The sequence below is a fragment of the Hevea brasiliensis genome, chromosome 12 (assembly GCF_030052815.1).
Source record: "Hevea brasiliensis isolate MT/VB/25A 57/8 chromosome 12, ASM3005281v1, whole genome shotgun sequence".
NCBI lineage: Eukaryota > Viridiplantae > Streptophyta > Magnoliopsida > Malpighiales > Euphorbiaceae > Hevea > Hevea brasiliensis.
Window position 1 is genome coordinate 36495600 of NC_079504.1, and position 24215 is coordinate 36519814.

Consider the following 24215-nt stretch of genomic DNA (forward strand, 5'->3'; position numbering starts at 1 on the left):
AACCAATAGGAAGACAGGAAAAAATGGAAGGCACCAATAGGGAGTGAGGAAGAGAGTGGGGTCAAGGAGGAGAGAGATATTTTGTTATTTTAATTTTTAGAAAATAATTAAATGGGTCCCATTTAAAATTCCTAACTAGGCTTTCTTAGGCCCATAGAGCCCAATTAAACTTAATTAGATCCATTTAAGAACTACCCATATTAAATTTAAACAAAATAAAATTTTATTTAAATTTAATTAAATTAATTTCCCCAAAATTTTATTATTATTTTTATTTTTTTCAAGATCATGCCACGGAATTAATAATTCAGCTCCATGCCTCCAATTACATCTTACAGTCATATAATTTTTCATCATTGGGTTTCCCACGGCCTCAATGCACATACTCATCACAAAATAAGGGTCTACAGTAATATTAGTGAGTTCAAAAGAGATAAGAGGTTCGGAAAATCTAGTATGTGGGATGCATCGTAGTAACTATTTAATGTTCTCAATATTTGTGTTGTAAGTTACAGATTACAGTACCGACATGAGATTATTGTATAGAGTTGCTTGCTTTCCCATGGTGCACCTGGGTGAGGGTGTTTGCAGACCATCTATGTTTTGGTATAGTTATGCTAGAACAAAGTTCTATTTCTGCAAAAGAGTTTGGAACTCTTAGTTAGCGGTTTAAAACCCTTAAGCTAGAACATCGAAGGTCACAGTTGGGCGGTAACTATAGTCAGTGACTCAGTTATCCTAGCTTGAGCGCAGAATTATAGCATAAGTGGCACGAGACTAGAGTTTTTAGTATGGTTTTAGTGTAATGATGACACCTACTTAGTGGGATCATCTCGTCTCTGATATGAGATTGTTGGCAGTATTGGTGTTATGATGGATGTATTGACTAAAGTTTAATGAAGATAGCACCTCCTTTATGTGACAGTAGAGTATAAGTATGTCTCTACTCCCTAAAGGAGACTAGAGGCTATGAATAATATTCGTAGCCTACAAAGTGACATTCTATAAAAGTTTACAATATAAAAAGAGAGCAGATAGCCTTGTATAATTATGGTAATGCGGTAGAGGTAATACCTTTCTTGTAGTCAATTATGCTATAGAGTATGGTAATGTCTTCTCAGGAGAGACAGAAGAGTGCCACTAATATAATGATATGTGGAATGATGTCCTAAATGGGACTTTAGTGTGATAGGAAATAGTGGCTCAGGAACCCTCCTTAGGGAGAGTACAATTTTTGTTATAAGAATCATAAGAAATTAGATCATGATGGATGCAGAGCTTTGTAGTAGTAAGGGAAAAAGGGGATCCTATAGATTCCCTCCTTGAGTTATATTAGAAGGTAGTTTGTAGCTAAACAGAGGAAAAGATAATGACTGCAAGTCAACGGGAATAAGTCATAGAATGTCAGAAGATAAAAGGAATTATAGAAATGAAATTTTAAATAGTTGGTTTTAGATGTAACAAGAGAAAAATTCGAATGGCAGTGAAAGTACTAAACAGAGTGGTCGAAAGACCAATTCTGAGTAGTAAAAAGGTGAAGATGACCTAGCAGAGACACTGAAAAGTACAGTTATCTAGTATAGTTGTTAGGTCAAGAAGAAGAATGGAACTAGAGAATAAAGTAATCAAGGCTCTATTTTGGGTAAGATAAAAGAGATGAATTAAAGAGAAAATCGAATAGCTAAAAATAGGACAAGATTAGGAATATCAAAGTGAGATATAAAGTACATAAAGTGCTATCCTGGGCAAGATAAATAGGATAAAGTGAAAAACAATATTAGAAAGCCCAGAACAAGATTACATGAGTGAGGATAGTTATCAAGATATAGGATCCAGAAGTGTAGGACTTAGAGCAGGTCATAGTTTGGGCAATGTCAAGAGTCAAAACATGGAGTTCAGAGTTACAGGATATGGATCAAACTCTGTCTATTCCTGTTCCAAAGATGGAATAGGTAGCACTAGAATAAGATCCATTTAAACTTCTAACAGTATGAGAAAAGTTAATTGAGGGATGCAACCAGAGCAAGCGAAAGACATAAGATGTGCAATGGTGACTTGAATGATCCCATCAGGTAAAGGAGTGAATTAATAAGTAGTAAGTTAAATAAAAGTAAATCTAATGGTTCAAATTGGCATGACAAACAAACAAGATGGTGAAAAATGGCACATAGGCTTAGGTCCTAAGAAGAGATGGTGAGATAGCATTTATGGGGTCTGCAACAAGGGTTAGGTAAGCATTTTTAGTATGACCAATAGGGTCACCTTATAAAGAAACTTGAATAAAAATAAGTGACAGAACAACAGTAGGAGATAAAGCCAGAAGAGATACGTATGAGTGATTGTCACAAGTCACTGAGAAGTACTAGAATAAGAGTTATGACCGTAAGTATGATTTGAATCAATTCTAAAAGAGTCTGTTAGTGATAGGTATCTTCTAGAATGCAGTAAGATATAGGGATGTAAAAAAACGAGGGTAGGCATAAAAGGTAAAAATGGAGTATAAGTAAAGATAATAAATCTTAAGATGATAAAAAAAAAAAAAGAGAGAGAGAGAGAGACATGGGTTAAACATTATTATACAAAATCATATGTAGTTGACTGTAGGAGGATATTTCTCCTCTTTAAGTTTAGCTCATGCTTTTGGCTCTAGAGGGTTATGTAAGGAATGGAGGGTCGAGATGACCCAGTTATTTGAGAGTTTAGTAGGCACCAGTTCATACACAATCTCCTGATATAAGAATGATGACAAGTGCATACCTAATGTCAAGGATGGATGGATGATCAGGGTAATGACAGGAGTTAGATCAAGTTAGTTACCAGGGCTTATAGCCCTTCTGAACTATAAGCTGGAGGGAGTGCTAACAGTGAATGAGATTCGATGGATGAAACTTTTGCTAATGGGTAGATTTGAGGCTAAAGACTGGAAAGCTATAGGCAATAGATGTGGCTTTATCAAGAAGAATGAATATATAAAGTATTTTCTCTAGGGTTGTGGTACAACACACATTTCTCACTACTATGACAGTTTAGGTGGAACTTATAGGTTCAAAGATACCTATCTAACCATGAAAGGCAATTCCTTACAAAGGATAGTAGAGGACAATAATGTTTTGATGGTCATATTAGGAAGGAGGAACAGAAAGAATCATCCAGGGTAAATAGACTATGTTTTATAAAATGAGTAGTAGGTTAGTATTACAGGATGATACTATATGGTTGATGTGCTAGTGAAAACCAATCGCAGAGTTAAGATTAAGAAATAATAAAAAGGCATATTTGTATATTCCTAAAGTGGAAGAGTTTAACTTTGATGGTGATAGAGTGTAGTTCCATGCAACTTAGTGTCAGCCATTAGCGCTAGAAAGATATTGAGGCATGGATGTCAGGGATATTTGGTACTAGTAGGGTACACATTTGTTGAAGGTACTGATGTGGAGAATGTACTTGTTGTCAAAGAATTTGTAAATGTGTTTCCTAAGAAGCTTCCAAGATTGCTACCAGATAGGGTAATAGAGTTCTGCATAGATATTTTGCTAGGTACAAATCCCATTTCTATGCCACCTTACAGGATGGTACTAGCAAAGCTAAAGGAACTGAAGGAGCAACTACAAGAGCTGCTGGTGAAGGGTTTCATCCGACCAAGCACTTCACCTTAGGGTGTTCCTATTCTGTTTGTGAGGAAGAAGGATGAAACTTTGAGGTTGTGTATTGATTATAGGCAGTTGAACAAAGTGACTATCAAGAACAAATATCCACTTCCTCGAATTAATTACTTGTTTGATCAGCTACAAGGAGCAAGGTACTTTTCAAAAATAGAGTTGTGGTCAGGTTATCACTTGCTGAGGATCAGAAGCAAGGATGTGCCAAAGACAGTGTTCAGGACTATGTATGGTCATTATGAGTTTCTAATGAAATCTTTTAGACTCACTGATGTACTAGTAGCTTTTATGGACTTAATGAATAGGATGTTTAAACTATTCCTAGATCGCCTTGTCATTGTATTCATAGATGACATTTTGGTGTATTCTCGAATCGAGGAAGAGCATGTATGGCATCCAAGGATGGTGTTACAAACATTAAGGGAGCATCAGCTGTATGCAAAATTTTCAAAGTGTGAGTTCTAGCTGCAGAGCATATCATTCTTGGGACATGTGGCCTTTAGTGAAGGCATTTAATGTTAGTAGTATGCCCTAGAGCATATCATTTAGTATGTATCTTGTATATGTTTTTATTAATAAAAGGCATTTTTACTTTTCCGTTTACATAATATATTTATGTGTAATAGAAAATGTCCATTGATATTTTATTAAAAATATGATTCTTAAGTTGTTAAGAATATGAGTGACAGTATTTCTAGCACAAAGTATCATAAATTGGTTCGCAATCGAGGATACTTCACAATAAGGACATTACTTATCCAGAAAGATTGTAATCATGTTTGTTCCCAAGTTATTTATATGAGATTTAAATAAGATGGAATGGTGAGTCTCATGCCATATAACAAACATGATAGGCACTTATACATGATAAGTAGGCCAAACCAGTGACATTTATGACAAGCACATGGAGTTTACTCTTGTCAATGCATTGTCATAAATCATGTCAGTGCATATAATCTTTAGACTTGAGATAGCACAGTTATCTTATATATAGGTGATTTGAGTTTGATACTGCTTTCATACTTGTACTGTGTATGGGTATATGGGCATGTGTTGGCTCCTACTAGTTATATATGTTCTTTGTGTGAATATTGTCTGAATTTGATTGACTTTGATGCTGCATGTTGCATTTCATCCTTAGGGATGCATTAGCTCTAGATACTTACAGAAATTATATTTAAAATTAATATCTTACTCTATAAATCGAATGCTCACTCCTGTTGACCATATTTTTCCAGACTACGGGAGGGTTTCATTTTTAGAATAACCTACTTCATTTCTTGCAGGTTTATCAACAGTCATTCCTTGTACTTCGTTTTCTTGATTTAAAATTTAGAACTCCGCATGTGCTATAAATATTATATTTAGAGTAGAATTGTAAAAGATTATTTATTTTGAAATTGTAAACCTATATTTATGTATGTGGTTGAATGGGATGAATATATACCTTGGATGAGGGAGCTGAGCTCCCATTTGATATAATTGTTATGTTGAGGATTGTGAGGGTGAGTAGAGCTCCCTAAATTTATATATTTTGTTATCACAGGTCAGGTGAGCTAAAACTCTCCGTTGGGTAATTCAGTTTATGGCTGGATTTTGTTCGGTTGATTCCTTAAAAATAGGCTCTAGATATGGGTTTTATGATTGTGCTAAAATCAGTGAGGCTTATTATGGGTTTTGGGAGCCTTATACTGACTCAAATTTTAATACAGGTCTGACCCATAATTTAGGTCATGACACTTGGCTACTTTTATATATCCTAATGTTCAAATTAACTTCCAAGATTATGGTGTACCATTTGTTTTGGATCTAATCATTTCAACATTTAAACCAGTCATTTGTTTCCAAGTAAATGCATGTGCTAAAAAGCATTTGAGCTATATTATTTTAAATTAGTTTTACCTTGGACTTTTTCAATTAAGTAAAATCATTTTGAATTATAAAATAATTCAATATAATTATTAAATTATTGCACAGAAAGAATTTTAATTTTTAATCAAATTTAAGTTAATATGCAAATTACAGATTATTTCAAATTAAAACATTAATTTTAATAAATTAATTTTAAAATTTATTTTTATCAACTTAATTTTCAAATTAATGAGATTAAACCCGAATGAGTCATATGAATCATCAGATTTATTGTGAGTTTTATATGTTATTTACTTAAATTTGAGTATTTTAAGTTAAAATTTTCCTTAGATTTAGATTATTAAAATTATTATTGCTTATAAAAAAGATTCCTTTAATAGATTAAGGTGACGCACCATTTTAGATACCGATGATAATAGCTTGATTATCTCCCGTTCAAAAGTGACTTGAGCAAAATTCCTGCTCTTAGCAATGAAAGTGGCTTCAGGACAGCTAAATTCTCCAAGATTAGCGGGTCTGAAATTCCAGAAAATGTCTACAGCTTCACTCGCAAGGTTGGCCTATATTGTTATGAGCTATGGCAACTGCTCCACGATTCCCTCTTTATCGACTGCGGCATCAAAATGAATCTTGAATTCCCTATTCATAAGTGGCTGCCAGTGTTCCTCTTCATTAAGCTAAACATGATGATTTTCCAGGGTAGGTTGAGTTGTAACGAACTCCTCAAATGATTCGAAGCAGCTGAAATTACTTGCCAGCAGGATTTAATTTTACAATTGTGGCTGAAATTTAATTACACATCTTAATTTTACAATTGTGGCCTCTTCACTAAGCTTAACAAAAAAGATTTACATGCAATAATTATTAATTTTGTTCTTTTCTCTCACAGATTTGTACTTCCAATTTCAATATCGATAAGGAGATAGATATCCATCCAATAATAATAATAATAATAATTAAAAATATTCATAAAAATAAATAAAAAGCCGTCATAATTTTTTTTATGGAGAGCTATTGGGACTTGGGAATCATGGCCCCCTCTAGTCTCTAAGTAGCTCTGTCACGTTCACGACAATTTAAAAATCACTGCATTGCTTTTGAAATCGAAAATAAAAATGAAACTTAAGGTAATAATTAGAGGTTAAAAGTTGCAATTATATCTCAATGTTTTAATTTTAAACTACATATTTCAATTTTTACTGTGAATAATTATATTCAAATCTTAAAATTTTTGAGTTTATTTTGTTATTCACAATAAAGTACATTTATTATAAATTTTTTTTTTATCAATCATTACTCTAGATGGATAAAATTTAAAATTTCCCAAATTAATCTTAAGGTTTTAACTATAATCACTTTCAATATTAAATGTTGAGATATGCACCCCCTTCTTACCTTTTGTGGATTGAGGTGCTAGGGCCAGTGACTCCTGCGTCTTGTGTTAGATACACCTTTATTATCAATAAGGAAATCATTATTTAGACGTAGTCCATCATAAATACAAGATATAAATATTTAAGATTTATATATTTAATAAATGTGTCTAATGTGTTTAAAATTTATGATAAACTAGGTCTGTAAAGAAAAATCCATAGAATTAACATCAGCACCTTGTAGTTAACGACATGCATGAGAAAAATTTGACATCATGTGTGGTTTAGTCTGGATATAAATTTTTAGATAGAATTTAAATAGCTCAATGTTCTGTCATTTTTCATTTAGTTGCTATGCTCACCAGCCAAAATGGTAATGACACAGTCGATGGACAAGTGCAAACTACACCTTGACCAGTAGATCACCCCCTGTACACTCGTATTTAAGACTTGACATAATAAGGGAAACCTAGTTTTTATTTTTCTTTGAATTTTGTACGAACTTAGGAGAATAATATCCCAAAAGGTAATTTTAAGATTAAAGAGTTAAAGTTCATATATGTCTCATATTGAAATTTCATATTTTTAATATGAGACCCAAATACTAATAAGGTAATTTTATTCCATACTTTTAAATATGGATCGTAACACACGTTTGGCCTATTCTTTCATAAGCAGGTTCTATTCCCACCCAATCACTATCATGCTAATGTATAAAGCATCCAATAAAATTTTTCTTTAGCTAACCATTGTCACCTGCTAAATGGGCTAACTATTAAATAAATCAGGAACACTAAAAAATAATGTTCATTTTCTCACAAAAAAGTGAACACTTCTTATAATATAGAGAGTGGATCAACATGATTATGTGAGATATTACACATACACTGGGTGCATCTAATAATTTTTTTACTAAATGGGGCTTTCAGAAACGAAAACTTGCAGATCTAGCTGGAAACTATATATTGGATCACAATGCCAATGCTCAGTAGAGGAGGCTAGAAATGGTGCTATAGTACTAAGATGTGCTTTAGGTGCCCCTGCTACTTCATTTAATAATAATAATAATTAATTGCAAAGATTTAAATTCTTATTAATTTTTATTAAAAATTAATAATCGGGTCAAGTAATTTTTTTAATTTTTTTTAATAAAAGGTAAAGTAATATCTAATAGTCCGTCGTGTAAGTTAATAAGATGGTGAAATTTTGAGTACAAAAATATATATAAGAGACACCTACCATGCTTGGAGTGGAAGAGAATACATACATTAATATATATATATATATATATATATATATAAATAGAGGTTAGACATGATTGAACAACTAACAATTTATATATATAATTTCATGTCTAATTATGTCAACACTTAAATCATTGTCAACATGTATGAAAGTTTTATAATTCAACTAAGTGGAAGTAGATGTATTTATAAAATGAATATTTTATATATATATATATATATATTAAAACTAAACCTTAAAAGGATTTAATAAGAGTGTTTAAAAAATTTTCATGTAGTATTTCTTTTTATTTTTATTTTTAAATTTATATATAAAAATTAATTTATCATATTAAATATTAATTTTAAGCTAAATACATTTAAATTTCAACTATTAAAATTTTATATCAACTATCAAAATTTAAAATTATTTTTATAGTACATTGTTGAAAATTTTAAAATTTTCTTAAGTTTACAAATTCATATATTATAAAACTTTACTCATCATATCATATATCTCTAAAATTAACTATTTTTTAATTAAGGTTTTAATTACATTACCAAAAAGATAAATTATATTTAAGAAATGTCATACATATATATATTCACCATAAAATTATTTAGAAAATTTAAATATATATTTTAAAAACATTTCTTATATTTAAAATATAAAAATTTTAATAATGATAATATCAAAAATTATCAAGTGGAATATGCTATTTTATTTTTATCCTTTTATTAGTATATGTCATATAATTTAAAGAATAATAAAACATAATCTATTAATCAAATTATGTATTATTAAATTTGAAATAAAATTATAATTAATTAAAATTTTATTATTATTATGAAAATATAAAATATAGTAAATATATATTAAATTTTGTTATTAAAATGAAATAATAAATAGTTTACACAACACACGAGTAAAATGATTAGTTAATAAAATAACTAGTTAATAATTTAATTTAAATGATATTCTATTTATAGTTTTATTTATAAAAAATAGAAATAAAATTTATTGATGAACTATATGCTTATTTAATATTGGATTCACTTTCTATACCTGTTAAAATAAAATTTGCTATCGCTTTTAATTTTTAGGGAAAATGGCAAAAAAAAAATTATATCAATAATCAATTTTAATCAACACTTTTTCTAAATAAATACATATAATTTACAATATATAATTATAAGTTTGATTATAAATAATTAATTTTAAAACTATATTCGCATACAAGTGTACATAATAGATTTAAAATTCTTTTTTTAGGGGTTTAAAATTCTTATTTCATTTGACATATTTTCATCACTTTATTTATTTAAAAATAAATTTTAATATAATTTATATTTTATTTGCAACTAATTTAAAAATATTAGTTCTAATTTTATTTTTAACAAATATTAAACTATTATCATACATATAATATCTTATACATAAAGCTTTTCACTAAATTTTTTACTTAATTTACATTAAATTCAAAATAATTTAACATAAATGACTCATAAAATTGAGTTTCATCTAGAGCAAATTTATAAAATAAAAATATTCATGAGTTAATAATTAATATATTATAAATAAAATCAACAGATAGTAAAAATATTTTATATCTCTTAAGTAAAATTGAGTGTTTGAATCTTGTCAACAGAGAAAATCTCAGCTAGGAGCGCTTTACCGTCGTAATCGGCCAACTTGACATAAGTAAGATTAGTTCTAACCCAGTAGATTAGGAGGTATCTGTAATCTACTAAAATATATATATATATATATATATATATATATATATATATATATATTATAAATATATGTGTAAGAAAATAATAATAATAATATTAATAATAAAAAAATAAAAAAATAATGATATATAAAAGCATGAATAACATGAAAAGGTTGTGAATTAATCAATAAAAATTTTAATTTTATATTGTAAATTATATGTATTTATTTAGAATACATGACATAAATATAATTGCATTTATTGATAAAATCGAAATCAATATTAAAAGGTTAATAATTAAATTGATAACATTAAAAATTTTGGTTAAAATTGATAATGACATAAAATTTTGACTTTTTTTGTTGTCACTTTCTCTAAAAATAAAAGGCAATCACAAATCCTACCTTTAATGTCATAGAAAATGAATCCAATATTAACTAAACATCGTTAACCAATAAATTTTATTCCAACTTTTTATGTATGAATAGAATATATTATTTAAATTAGATTATTAATCTTTAAATAAAAATATTTATTTTATAAAGACGTCCACTTGATGCGGGTGCCTTTCACTTCTGACTGGGTTATTTTTATATTTTCTATTATTTAAAAGTAAAAGAGAAAAATACTATTAAAAATAGTAAAATATTTAATTTAGTCACTGTATTTATTAGAAAATTTTAACTTAACCCATTTTTTATTTTTTGTCTAAATTAATTCAAAAACTAAAATTTATGGATTAAATTTTTTAATTTCTTAATTTAAATAAAAAAAATTAAAAAGTTTAATTTCATAATTTTAAAACTAAATTATTGATTTCTTAATTTAAGTCTAAAAATTAAGAATATCAATTTTTTAATTTTTGAATTAAATTGAACTTAAATTAAAATATTTAAGTTAAATTAAATAAAAAAATAAAAATAAATTAAATTAAACTTTCCTGATAAGTAAATAGGTGTAATTCAGCTTTTAATTCATTAAAAAATTATTTTTCTGGATATTTGAGTATCATTAATCCTTTTGTTTTGGTTGTGGACCCACTTAAATTTTTGAATCATCAAAACTAGTGACTAATTAATTATTTTTAATTAATTTTTAATGTCATACTAAATAATAAAAAATAAATTATTTTTAAAAAATATTTAAAAAAATATTTAACCTTAGTTTTACTTGGTAATTTTGAATTCCGTTAATAAAAATTTACATCGAATTTTGCTAGAATGACTACTTTTCAAGATTGTTTAATTTTATGTAGCAAATTTTTGTTTTAAGAAATTGGTTGAGGCATACTTTTCAAGATTATATAGAAACTTCTTGTTAAAAATGTATTCATATTTGAAATTTATTATAAAAAAATAACTCTAATTACTTTAATTAGGTATTGAATAAATCCTTCTCATTTCATCTTTATTTAATTTTCTTTATTTATATTTTATAAAAAAAATTGATGCAATAAAATACAACTATATAATGTAATCGATTATACTAAAGTAATGTAATGATTATTACACATAAAAATTGATATAATCATAATTATTTATTTTTATTTTTTAAATTTATTTTAACCTAATAATCACAACTATTATCATCATTATTATTATTATCTTATCACCACCATCACTTAGTCACTATTGCTGTCACCGCTGCCGCCACCACCACTTAACAACCATTATAGCTACCATTATTATCACTACCATCACTATTTAGCTAGCTAGCACTACCACACGATCACTAATCATTACAGCAATTATTAATTACTTATTATTAATACTATAAATAAGTTAAACATTAAAATAAAAATTATTTTTACATTACATTATTTATAATTTTTTTTATAATAAAAAATTAAAATATAATGACAATTACATTACATTATATTATAATTTTAATTTCATTATATAATTAATTATATTGTATTACATTACACTTAACTAAATGTAACTTAATGTTGCACTTCAAGATTATTCAATGCAAATAACTCATAAAATTAAGAATTAATGTGAATATCCACATAATTTATTTAAAATTAATTTATAAATTAAACATATTCACGAGTAAGTAATATATTATAAATGCAAGTGTGAGAAAACAGTTATAATATATACAAAAGCATGAATAACGTGGAAAGCTTATGAATCAATAAAAATCTGTAATATATATGTTATATTATTTATGATCATTATCTTTAACAACATATTTTATACGCTATTAAAAATCTAAAATATAATATTAATAAGAATTATTAATAAATACTTAGCAATGTTTATAAATCTGTAACTTAAAATTTTTAGCATCACTTTCACATTAATTTACAGCACTATTATTCTAATGCCAAATTAAAATAATCAAGCTAGAAAATTAACAATCAGTAAAATAAAATAAAAAAAAATATTTTCTACTCTAATCTTATTATAATATGATAGTAATATAAATATGTACCAAAAAAAATTATTATGAGGAAAAAATTATGTAAAACAAAAAGATATTAAAAGATTGGAAGAATTATTGACCCTTTCAAATATTTGTGAAGACTAATTTAAAGTTTTTGAAATTCAAGTGCAAATAAAAAAAAATTAAATAAAGATATAAAATCAGAAGAATTTGTTATGTATCTAAAATAATTAGAATTATTTTTTTATATTAAATTTCAAATATTATTACGTTTTTTAGTTTTTTTTTTTACAAAATAAACTTTAATAAATTAAAGAATATAAAAATTTGAATTGAAATATTATAAGTTTAAATTATAAATTAAAAATAATAAACACATACACAAATTAAAAATAAATTACTTTTTAATTATGTAAAAATTAATGATTTGGTCATTTTATTTTTAAAAATATATGATTTAGATTTGGTGATTATGTTTTTAAAAATACATGGTTTAGCTGCTCATATTTAATTTTATTAATTATTAATTTAATCATTTTTGTCTATTTTTATCGATTTAACATTTACTCAAGGGATTAAAAAGTGTTCAATGAAGGACAAGTAAAAACTTAGGGAAAAAATGTTTATTATGATAAAAACTTAGAAATTTATCATTAACGGTGAAAATTGAGAAAAATAAATGAAAATGTCTATAATGATAAAACTTTTAGAAATTTATCATTAACAGCAAAAATTGAGGAAAATAGATAAATCAAAATTTAGAGATTAACTATTATATTTTTTAATATATAAGGATTAACTTATTAATTTCACTATAATACAGGGGCTAAATAATAATTTTCCTCACAGTAACCAGTATCTTATGCGATTTATGTTTTTTTTTTTTAATTATTTTTATTTTATTAACAAGAAGTTTCTATATAAACTCCAACAATCTTGTAAAGTATTCCTAGAACAATTTCCAAAAACAAAAATTGAAGTCATGGCACCTCTCTATCATGAAGTAGCCATCCTTGTGGAGTTCTTACTATTACTGCTTCTTATGGTAGCAGCAGCAGCAGCACCACCACCACCACCACCAACACCAACAGCACGATCGCCGCCGCAGCCAACTTCTCAAACAAAGCCGGGTTGTCCAAACCTTTGCGGTAACTTCAGCATTCCATACCCATTTGGCCTGCATCATGGATGTTACCTTGATGATAGTTTCCATATAACCTGTTCGGAATCCAATGAACCAGTTTTACCCAGAAGCAATGCAACGGTTCTAAACATATCTATTATTCATGGCCAGCTGACAGTTTCATCCTTAATAACCCATTCATGTTTTGACAAACAAGGCCACCATAATGAAACCCAAAAACAATCATTTGATTTCTCTCCTTTCACAGTCTCAGATAGCGGAAACCATTTTACTTTGGTGGGTTGTGAAACTTCTGCAGTACTTATTGAGACAGCAGACAATGATCATCGGAACATCTCTTGCTCGTCTCACTGTGATGAAATCGATGACGTAGATGATGAGGATTGCTCTGGGAAGGGTTGCTGCCAAAGAGCCATGCCTAAAGGCGTCAAGGCTTTTGAGATTGTGACAACCTTTAGTGACGCACATGGAAATCATTATTATAATTACAGTCCATGCAGCTTTGCTTTTGTTGCTTGGGATAAATATACTTTCCTCCAATCAGATCTACAGGATTTGCAGAAGAGAACAAATTATCCAATGGTTCTTGATTGGGCTATTGGGGATACCACATGTGAGGAAGCTAAAAAAAATGGGGAAACTTATGCATGTAAAAGTGAGAACAGTGAGTGCTATAATTCTACTAATGGAGGTGGATATCGTTGCAGGTGTTATGGGGGTTACCAGGGGAACCCATATCTATCAGATGGTTGCCAAGGTAAGTGATTATTATAGGTTCTGAATAGAGTTTGATTTATAATGATTTTAATATTATTATTATTATTTTATTTTTTTAATTACTGCAGATATTAACGAATGTGAAGATCCTAGACTCCACCAATGCGTAGAAAAGAGTGTTTGTAAGAACACAAAAGGAAATTACACATGTTCATGTCCGAAGGGTCTCCATGGCGATGGCAGAAAAGATGGAATGGGTTGCTTATCTCATAAGCAATTACCACTTAAGATCATTTACGGTATTTATTATTAACTTTCTATTCATATTTTCCTTCTTCTCTCCATGTTCTTTTGGTGAAATTTTAAAATCAATTGACCATTTAATGAATTACTTTAAATCAAAACCACTATGCACATGTTTAGCATAGGAGTTGGAGTCACTACTGAGAAAAATATTTTTGTTTTAAATATATTAATTAGAATTACATTTAATAAATTTTAGTAATTAGCACATTAAAATAATAAAATAATTTTTTTAAATTATCTTTTTTAATAATATTTAAAATGATATTGTAAAAAAAAAAAAATCAATTTTAACTCTCAAATAGACTTTATAAGTCCCTCCCTGGGAAATTTTTAAACACTTAAATTGGATTAAAATTGGTACCTATATTTCGGTTCAACAATTTAGTTCCGCCCAAACATGAATTTAAAAAAAAAAAAATTTATTTCATTTGTTTTGAATATATATATATATATTTTTTAAATTACACTTCTCAACCTTCATAAATAAAAATCCAAAATCTATCTTTTTAAAAAATGGGTTTTACTTTAAGAAAAACTTGATACATAAATTAGTTCGTGAACCATTTGAATTGTTTCGACATGTTACGCACTTAAATTTTTATTTTGTAATTAATAAGCACAATTTATTCAATTTTATAATAAATAATTAAATAAATTATTCAATTTAATCAATTATAAAGTGAAAATTTCTTAAAAAAAATAAAGTGGAAAAGATCATTAAATGATATATTTCATTATTTTTGTCTATGTCTATTGACAACAAAACAAAAAATATTAAAAATATATTACGCTCATATATATATATATATATATATATATATATATATTGACTATTGATCATGTAGGATTTTATGTGGGATCCTTTAAAATACGCTGATATTTAAAGTTTTCAACTGTTCTGTGTAGGAGTCAGCATAAGCTTTCTGATTCTACTTTTGGTAGTTTCTTGGGTATATTTTGGATTAAGAAGAAGGAGACTCATTAGACTCAGAGAAAAATACTTCAAAGAAAATGGTGGTTATCTATTTCAGCAAAAACTTTCTCAATGTGAAGGTAGCTCTATGAGAGTAGCTAAAATATTTACTGAAAAAGAGTTGAAAAGGGCAACAGATAACTACCATGAAAGTCGAATCCTGGGGATAGGAGGACAAGGGACTGTGTACAAAGGAATATTAACAGATAATCAAATAGTTGCTGTTAAGAAGGCAAAGTTAGGAGGTGAGACCCAAGTTGAAGGATTCATCAATGAAGTGATTATCCTTTCTCAGATTAACCACAGAAATGTGGTAAAACTCTTGGGATGTTGCTTAGAAACTCAAGTTCCATTGCTGGTATATGAATTTGTAACCAATGGTTCCCTCTTTGATCTTATGCACAATGAAGAGAAGTACCCATCAACCTTGATTACATGGGAAACTCGTCTGAAGATAGCAACAGAAGTTGCAGAAGCTCTTTCTTACATGCACTCTGCTGCTTCTACTCCCATAATTCATCGTGATATCAAGTCTGCTAATATACTTTTAGATAATAATTACACTGCCAAAGTATCTGATTTTGGAGCTTCAAAGTTGATGCCTTTAGACGAAACAGAGCTCACTACACTTGTGCAAGGGACTCTGGGATACTTGGATCCTGAGTACTTCCAGACAAGCCTGTTGACAGAGAAGAGTGATGTTTATAGCTTCGGTGTTGTTCTTGTGGAATTGTTGACCAGAAAGAAGGCAGTTTGTTTCAGGAAAAGAGAAGAAGAGAGGAATTTGGCTATGCATTTTGTTACTTCGATTCAAGAACATAGATTGCTTGAAGTTCTTGATCAACAGTTGCTGAGTGAGAAAAATATTGAGGAGCTGAAGGCAGTGACAATGTTGGCAAGGAACTGTGTGAGTGTCAAGGGAGAGGAAAGGCCCACAATGAAAGAAGTAGCATTTGTGTTACAGAGTTTATGTCCAATTGAGAGATCTATATGAGTGATGATTTGTGCTCAAAATAGAATGAAAATGTTATGTATATTTAGCTCTTCATAATGTTATGTACATTGATTCTCCAATGCAAGATTTATCAGAAAAAAGGGAATACAAAAGCGAAGATGAAAGATTATATTCCAAGAATATCAAGCCTTGGAAGAGAACAGGAAAAAAAAAAAACTCTAGATCTCTAATAAGCAACAGATTACTTGCAAATTTGTTTACGACTTTGTTCTTCTTCTTTGACATCTACGCTAACATCTGTTCCCTCAGGTTGTCCCTCAACTTGCGAGGAAAAGGCGCTGGTTCCTCTGAAAATAGGATGAGAGGGTACCATGCCAGACTCGGAAATTCGTCTAACTGCACTGCAGAGGCTAGTATACTTTGTAACCACATCCTTGTATAGACTTAGCAATCTCTCAACATCTTTGACCGTCAATTCGCCAGCCTCAGCTTCCATATAAGGATAATGTAATGTGCCTGATGATGAAAGGAAAGTTAAACATGGTTCGAATAATTTCCTTCCCTTACTGGCCTACTCTTTACGAAAGAAAATGGGAAGGATAACTCATTGCATATAAATAAATCAAGATAAGTTACCATATCCAAAACAAGGCAACAAACAAACTATTGGCCTTCGGAAAAAGGCCATATGGACTAGAAAAGGTCTATTCAGGCAAGCAAAATTTTGTTAGTTTACAAGCTCACCATTCATATTTGTTTCTACATCGTCCATGCTTGTTGAAGTACCAGGACCTGTCTCTGCTCCTAAATCTGTCATTCCATATGATATAGATGATGGTTCCACTTGTGATTTGTTGTTGGCCAGCCTTGCTGATTGCATACTTTGTTCGAATTCAATTTCATCCATGGAAAGAGACTTGGCATTTAAGTCGATGATAAAGGATTTGGCTGAGACAAGATTTGTAAAATAATAAGCTGCTTCAGAGACCAGTTTTGCCTGCCTACGGTACAATTGGATGAATTTGAGGTTGGAATGCAACTGAGGAGGATTGGCCTGCTCAAGAAACTAATTAATTTTTAAGAAGCAAGAAAACATTAAAACCAACTTCTTCTTACACAAGGAAATTCACACAAAGCTTCAAAATATTTGGAAAATATACACACATATACACAAAATGGCAGCAAAATAATGCAGATATAAAAGAAACAAGCATGGACATATCATATCCATCACAAAAGCTGAGGCTTTCATAGAACCAAATCCATACTCGTCTTACAAAGAAAACTGGACCATCATGAAGATTAAAGTATTTTGGAAAAAAGAAGTAAAAAAATGAAAATGGAAAAAAAAGGGATAAAGGGGCATGCTTATAGAATTTGCAATAGTAGCCCAAAGAACACTGTTTTTAGAAAGAAAGAAAAAGCATTAAGAATTAATCATGACTTTAATTAGAAGAGTATGATCACCTCAAGTACCCTTGGCCTTATGAATCAAAATTCAGTATATTAGTACCTATGAGAAAAAGTCATGCGACTAACTTTTGTCATTCGAAACCCTTTTCAAAATCAACCATAAAACAGAACTGATAAGTGCACTTTGTTGTAAATGGCTCAGAAAGGTACAACAGTTTGGTAGTAATGAACTTTACAATGTCTGTTGAAGCAAGCGAATTACATAATCATGCTCAGGTTGACAAGTAACATATAAATGATAATCAAATAGAACTGTTTCAATGGTTATGCAAACATGGTACAGAAACAATAATCCAGAATAGGAAAATGATGATAAGCAGAATGGCTTATTACCAAGGAGAGCTTGCCTTGATTGTAACATAAATGAGAACAGGAAGAAAGTCATCAGCCCCTCCCAGTGCATGATTTTCTGAAATTGATGCATTGAGCAGCAAATTATTGATGACTCTACAACAACTCATTATACATAGAAGCTTCTCACGAGGAGCCTTGAAAGCATTGATCTTTTGCAATTCTTTTTCTGCAAGCTAGGAAAAGGTGGAGTATTATGGCTAGTCTTTTGAGGGAACAAGTATCACCATCAACTGAAAAATCCCCTCCTCCCCCTCTAAGAAAGAAGAAGAAAGAGTGGCTCCATATTGAAGTAAAATAAAAAAAAAATGAAGAAAGAAAAAAAGGAAAATCTTTACTATGGCGTTGTATTAATAAACTTTTTAAAGTAGTAATAATAACAAAAATCATTCAACATCTTAAGTGTCTTTTTCGCATATAATATTTACCTTAAATAGTTCTAATCATAATCCAATTCCAAACAACAAGCTAAAGAATAAACTGAAAAAAGTTACTATTATTAAATTAATGAAAAGGCGATGCAGATTAGGTGGAACAAGTTTAAGCTCCAGTGAAAGCAAGGTTAAAAAAACTCAAGTAACTTTTAATTATGATGAAGATTTCACAAAGGTCTAGTTGGAATATTACTGAGTACTTGCTAGCACAGTCTTACATGTTTTTATATTTCAGCAAATTAGCTGCTGGTTCAGTACTTTTCAGCTTTAAGACAGGTACTTTCATAATTTCCATCTTTGTCGGAACAAGCTGGTTGGATTTGGATGTCTTTAGGAATTAGGATTTATTTATGCGTATTTTAAGGAAATTTTGGTTTTATGTGGGAGTCATAATCATTATATATCTTGACTAATTTTTGGAATCTAATGTTTAAAGGTTTACGGATTACTTTCAGTCTATAAATACCCAAGCTTGTAACCATTTATTAATGAGATATCAAATAATATAATTCTAATTATTAATGATTCTTAGATTGTGAGGTGCAATTCAACTCTAAGTGTGATGCCTGTGAAAATTGGGCATGATAATAACAAAAGATGGAAGTGTGATAACAAGGCTAGACTATGTTTGCATTCAAACATCCTTGAATCCAGGAGGTCTATATGATCTTGGAATCCACCAGAGAATAAAGAGAACTGAGCTTTTATTTCAATTTGGCTATCCCCTCCAACAAGTATGTAAGATGCCCATTTTATGACGCACATGGAACCTAGTTTATTTACTGGCCATCTTATAAAGAAAAAGGGTCTTGTGGATGTCTGTCACAGAGTGAATCAATTCTAATTTACAGAGCTTTTCTGTAAATGATTAAATTGATACAAATGTAGCTTTCTAATAGTGAAATGGTAGGTTTTAAATTTCCTGATAATTTTTTTTTTAAAAAAAAGGTTGAGGAATCTGTTGTCATTAAGCCAATAAATTAAAGAAAATTCCCAGCAGTCAAATAAGACCAACTGCATACCAGCCATGAAGCTTCATTCTGAAGGAATTTTGGAATATCCAAATGCTCAGGTCTCAAGAACGTTTGTAACAATTGTATCTTTTCAAAGATTTCTCTATCAATCTTAACATCCTCAGGAGAAGCGGTAAATGTTCGGGAGAACAATTTTGTCATCACATATTTCTCTAAACCCTAAAACATAAAAATGAAAGAGATGAATAACAAGTGAAATAAACAATTGTCCAATTAGACAATTAAAATGCTACAAACAATTTGTTATCATATCATATGGAATTCAAGATAATGGAAATAGAGAGGTAGGATGGCAGGAAGATTTTAAATAAACAAACATAGAAGGCATGGTAATAATAAATATATACACATATGCACGTTTATAAGTTTGTGAGCACACACAATTAATACACAAATCAAATCAACTTCTAATCTAATCATGGAAAAGTCAAACCAGCATAAGCTATCATGACCTAATGCGTGCATTCCCTTATCTTATTGGATATCACCTCAACTATTCTTGAAAAGACTAGCAACATTTACACTATGTTTGGAATTGGATGGAAGGTACAGATGGACAGGGAAACAAAGGGGAAGGAATAGACATGAAGGGGTGTTAATTTTCTCTTATCTTATGAGATATGAAATATGACTTCACTGTGTTCCTATCCACTTGTCAGAAAATATTTATTGTTTTGGAAGAAATATTTATTCTGTATTACTGTCCCTCTTCTCCCACTTCCTGCCACTGCACATGGGAAGTAACAGTCACTATTTTCTTCAGTTATCTTCCTTTCAACTTTTTGTTTCCCTTGTAAGAAGTGAAAATTATGATTTAGTTCATTTAATTAACAAACATGAGACTAGATAATATATACTTTAAACTACAACAGTTCTCGAAGGAATATTTGCAATTATCTGCACACCTTCTTCTCTTTTTATACAGTTTACACTTTGTTTGGAAGATAAAGAGGGAGCAAGGAAAATAAGAGAAAAAAAATAAATAAAGGAAGAAGATTATATATATATATATAAAGTGAGATTCTCACTTATCCATGTTTGAAGTTGTTGCATAATAGTTGAGTATATGGGTTAATTATTATATGTGAAAAATCTTTCTAAGATAGAAGGTATATATAAATTCAAAATAGTATAATTATTATTCTTTTTATTCTCTTTTTTTTTTTAACAAAAAAGAGAAAATAAATTTATTTTTTTCTCTTCTCTTGTTTGGTGAGGAAAATAAATTTATTTTCTCTCTCTCTCTCTTTTTTTTTTTTTTTATTTTTTATAAAAAGAGAATAAAATGAATAATAATTATACTATTTTGAATTTATATATACCTTCTATCTTAGAAAGATTTTTCACATATAATAATTAACCCATATACTCAACTATTATGCAACAACTTCAAACATGGATAAGTGAGAATCTCACTTTATTTTCCCCAAACTTATTTTCTTTCCTTCCCTTTTTTCATACATCCAAACAGAGGCTTAAAGAGAAAGATGCAAAAAGGACAAGTAGCTGAGGAGTAGAGGACTTGAAGAAAGCATTGATTTGAATGACTACATTGTAGCTTATTTTGTGGGAAAATTTCACCCATCGACCATAAACTTAGAGCATTGTAAAAGCGTCATCCTTGAGCTTTAATTTCTAATATAAAACACCTTAAACTTTAATTTAATAAACAATAAACTTCATATGACCTATTATTGCCAGTTTATAGGTAAACAGCGCGTAGTAGATGTAAAAGGAAAAAAAAAAAAAAAATTCTCTCTTCCCTCCTCTTCTCCCTTCCTGTCCTCTCTCCCTCCATGATCCATCTCTCTCTTATGTCCTTCCTCTCTCTTTATAGACTCTCTGGTTCTCCTGCCAACCTCTCCCCCATTTATTTCCGATCACCCTCAGTCCCCTCATAACATCAATATACCATCTGCATCATCCGTTCAATCCAATAAAAGAGACAATAAGATGAATCAGAATATAAACAAAAAGCATAAATAGAATTCCAGAAACTAATTTGCTGCAACAATGTTCATGTTAAACGAACAACCAGAACGCTGAATAATCCAAACAAGTGAAGAAAAAGAGACATAAGTATTGATTCAAATTGACAGTAATATATATATATAATAATGAACCGGTTTGGATAGTATATGGGTAGTAATAATTTGGTTTCGACGGGTTTATATAGTACCCGAAGTTTTGTGATCCATAACCCCACTCCCCCTCGTCCTCTCCAGTTCTCCAATATCCATGCAATAACAGTGACAAAACCCAATTCGCTATTTCATATTGGAATCTAATGGGAAGACCCTCTCTTGCATCATATGGAAGCTCAACTTAGTAAGCACCGTCAGCTTTGAGCAGGCTCTCACATGTAACTTCCGCTGATGGAGGCTGTGCTGCAACTGAGCACATGGATTTTGGCTCCAATGGATTCCTCTTTTCTACAGCTCCTCTTTTCTCTTTTTCCACTGTCCTCAAACCGCATTGGAAATCCATCTCTTTGCCTCACTTTTCTTGGATCAATTCGCTTGGTGGTGTTTTCTTTGACCATAGAACTTCTCAATCTCAAAGTTCTAAGCCTTAATATATAGCTGAAAGTGGTGTTTGGTTCATTGGTAATATGGAATCAAACAGAAAAGATTGGGGTAGTGGGCGTGGAATGAGACAGAGAGACCACCCAAGAGATGGGCCCAGAATATATTGATATTCTGGTGGTTTAAGATTGTTGGAGATTGAATGGGGGACTAAGGGCAGTTGAAAATAATTGGAGGAGAGGTTGGCGAGATAACCAAATAGAGAGAGAGAGAGAGAGAGATACAGAGAGAGGAAGAATGGAGACAGGAGAGAGAGAGAGAGAGAGAGAGAGAGAGGAGAGATTTTTTTTTTTTTCCTCTTTTATGCTTGCTATGTCAGCCTCTTTACCTCTAAACTAAATTGAAGTTCATGTGGTTTTAGATTACAAATTAGAGTTTAAAAAAATGTTGTTACAATGCTCTAAGTTCAGGAACAATGGATAAAATCTATCCCTCGTCTTGTCAAATAGCTTCAAAATTCAAAGCAAAAAACAAGTGTGCTGTATAAGTTGAACCAGTACACAAGTTTCAAAATAATGTCCTTGCAAGATAAGAATTGCATAGAATTTTTAGGACTAGTAACACTCATTTTTTTACCTCCATTGCACAATCAACTTCTTCATTTGTGGCACCAGCCCATAATGGATGTTCTATGATAGTAGCTTCCATTGTGGAGAAGAACTCTTGTACCCTTTTGCCATCATTTTCAGGATTGGCCGTGTAAAATGAGAATGATACAATGAAGCTAAAATAGATTGAGGTCACATTTGGTTAGGCTCTTTTTTTTTTTTGGAAGCAAAAAAGCAACAATGAGTTAAACACTAATATATATATATATATATATATATATATATATATATATATATATATATATAAGCAAAAGAAGATAATTTTTATGAAAAATAAAAAATTCTTTGTTATAATTTCTTTGTCCTGTAAAGTGAAATTTTCTTATGATTGCATTTATATTATAGAAAATTAAATTGGTACAAATTACTCTTTAGAAAGCAAACTGAATTACTGAACCAAACAAAGATTTTTTTTTTTCATTAAGTTAATAAAATAAAATTTTGGAAGTCCAAAAGCATACCTAAATTAATTAATTCAAACTTAACCAAACAGATACATATATTAATTAATTCAAATTGGTATAATTGTCTAGTGCATATCTAACAATACAAGGGTTGGGAATTAAAAAGTTAACACCCATTTCCCTTTAAAATTTTAAAAGGTCAAAAAAGAATTCCTTTAAAAAGCATTTTTGCGGGTTAGATAATAAAAGGCAAATTAAGAAAGAAAGAAAAAAAAGTTCTCAATTACTTATATTTTTGTAAATAAATATAGGATTGCATATTATTAGTTTATTACTTTTGCTTAACAGCAAAATCACAATCTATTAGAAGTAACCTTCTAGAAAGCAAAAAAGTAAACAGAAGTTAAAAATGAACCCTAAATACACTGTGACAAGAGTGGGAGAAGAAAAAGTAATCAAAAGCTTAAGATTATCACATCCACGAAATTGATCAGCAACTATAGGTATAACCAAAAAATTTAATAAATTTATAAAAAAAGTAAACTGAAAAAAATAAAAGAAAAGAAGAAAGAGAATAGAGAAACTACCTCTTGATGGCTCTGACGAGATCGAGAGAAGCAGGATTTCGCATTTTATCGAGAAAATCATAGAATGTTATCGATGATTGGCTTGCTGGAGACAAGGAATACGACGATGGCGGTGCCTCCATCGGATTGTCTTGAAATTTGAGTGTAGTTACACTCTCCTTCCTCTCTTCTTTCTTCCCTCTGAATTTCAAGTCTCCTGTTCTTATGCACAAGTCCAAACTAAAAATCACGAATTGGAAAGTGAAGACCGTTAGTTGGTCACGTGGCATGTTGACTTGCTTAGTCCAAAACCGGACCGAACCGGATCGGTTGAACCGGGAACCCACATGGATCCGGTTCGGTTTCAAAACTAATTACACTCTCATGGAAGCTCAAATTCCTTTGCTTTCTTCTTCTTCTCTAGCCTGA

At 29.8% G+C, this 24215-nt stretch overlaps 2 protein-coding genes across 5 annotated transcripts in view; one reads left to right on the forward strand and one right to left on the reverse strand.

The window, feature by feature from the left end:
* Window positions 1-13218: 13218 nt before the first annotated feature.
* LOC110640592 (wall-associated receptor kinase 2) overlaps window positions 13219-24215 on the forward strand; it is a 30343-nt gene continuing 19346 nt past the window's right edge. Inside the window, exons 1-3 of the mRNA XM_058130679.1 lie at window positions 13219-14137; window positions 14226-14396; window positions 15310-16331. Of these exons, the coding sequence (XP_057986662.1) occupies window positions 13219-14137; window positions 14226-14396; window positions 15310-16331 (2112 nt within the window). The remainder of the gene's footprint in view (window positions 14138-14225; window positions 14397-15309; window positions 16332-24215) is intronic.
* On the reverse strand, window positions 16393-24020 carry LOC110640413 (vacuolar protein sorting-associated protein 9A). Of its 4 annotated transcripts, none has more exons than XM_021791749.2 (6): window positions 23808-24020; window positions 22785-22932; window positions 19612-19782; window positions 18152-18331; window positions 17076-17397; window positions 16393-16847 (listed from the first exon to the last, which is right to left on the reverse strand). In XM_021791749.2, the coding sequence occupies exons 1-6, from the start codon at window positions 23927-23929 to the stop codon at window positions 16573-16575; spliced, it is 1218 nt and encodes a 405-aa protein (XP_021647441.2). In that variant the 5' UTR covers window positions 23930-24020; the 3' UTR covers window positions 16393-16572. The 4 variants fall into 4 exon arrangements, with proteins under 4 accessions (XP_021647441.2, XP_021647493.2, XP_057987469.1 ...); XM_021791801.2 differs by having other exon boundaries at window positions 17076-17385; window positions 23808-24019; XM_058131486.1 differs by lacking the exon at window positions 19612-19782 and having other exon boundaries at window positions 17076-17385.

Coding starts and splice junctions, on each gene's coding strand:
- LOC110640413 (XM_021791749.2), bottom strand. CDS start 23,929: ATGGAGGCACCGCCATCGTCGTATTCCTTGTCTCCAGCAAGCCAATCA. Junction 19,783..22,784: donor AAGTTGATTGTGCAATGGAG/GTAAAAAAATGA, acceptor TTTATGTTTTAG/GGTTTAGAGAAATATGTGAT. Junction 16,848..17,075: donor TGTAGAAACAAATATGAATG/GTGAGCTTGTAA, acceptor TTTCATCATCAG/GCACATTACATTATCCTTAT.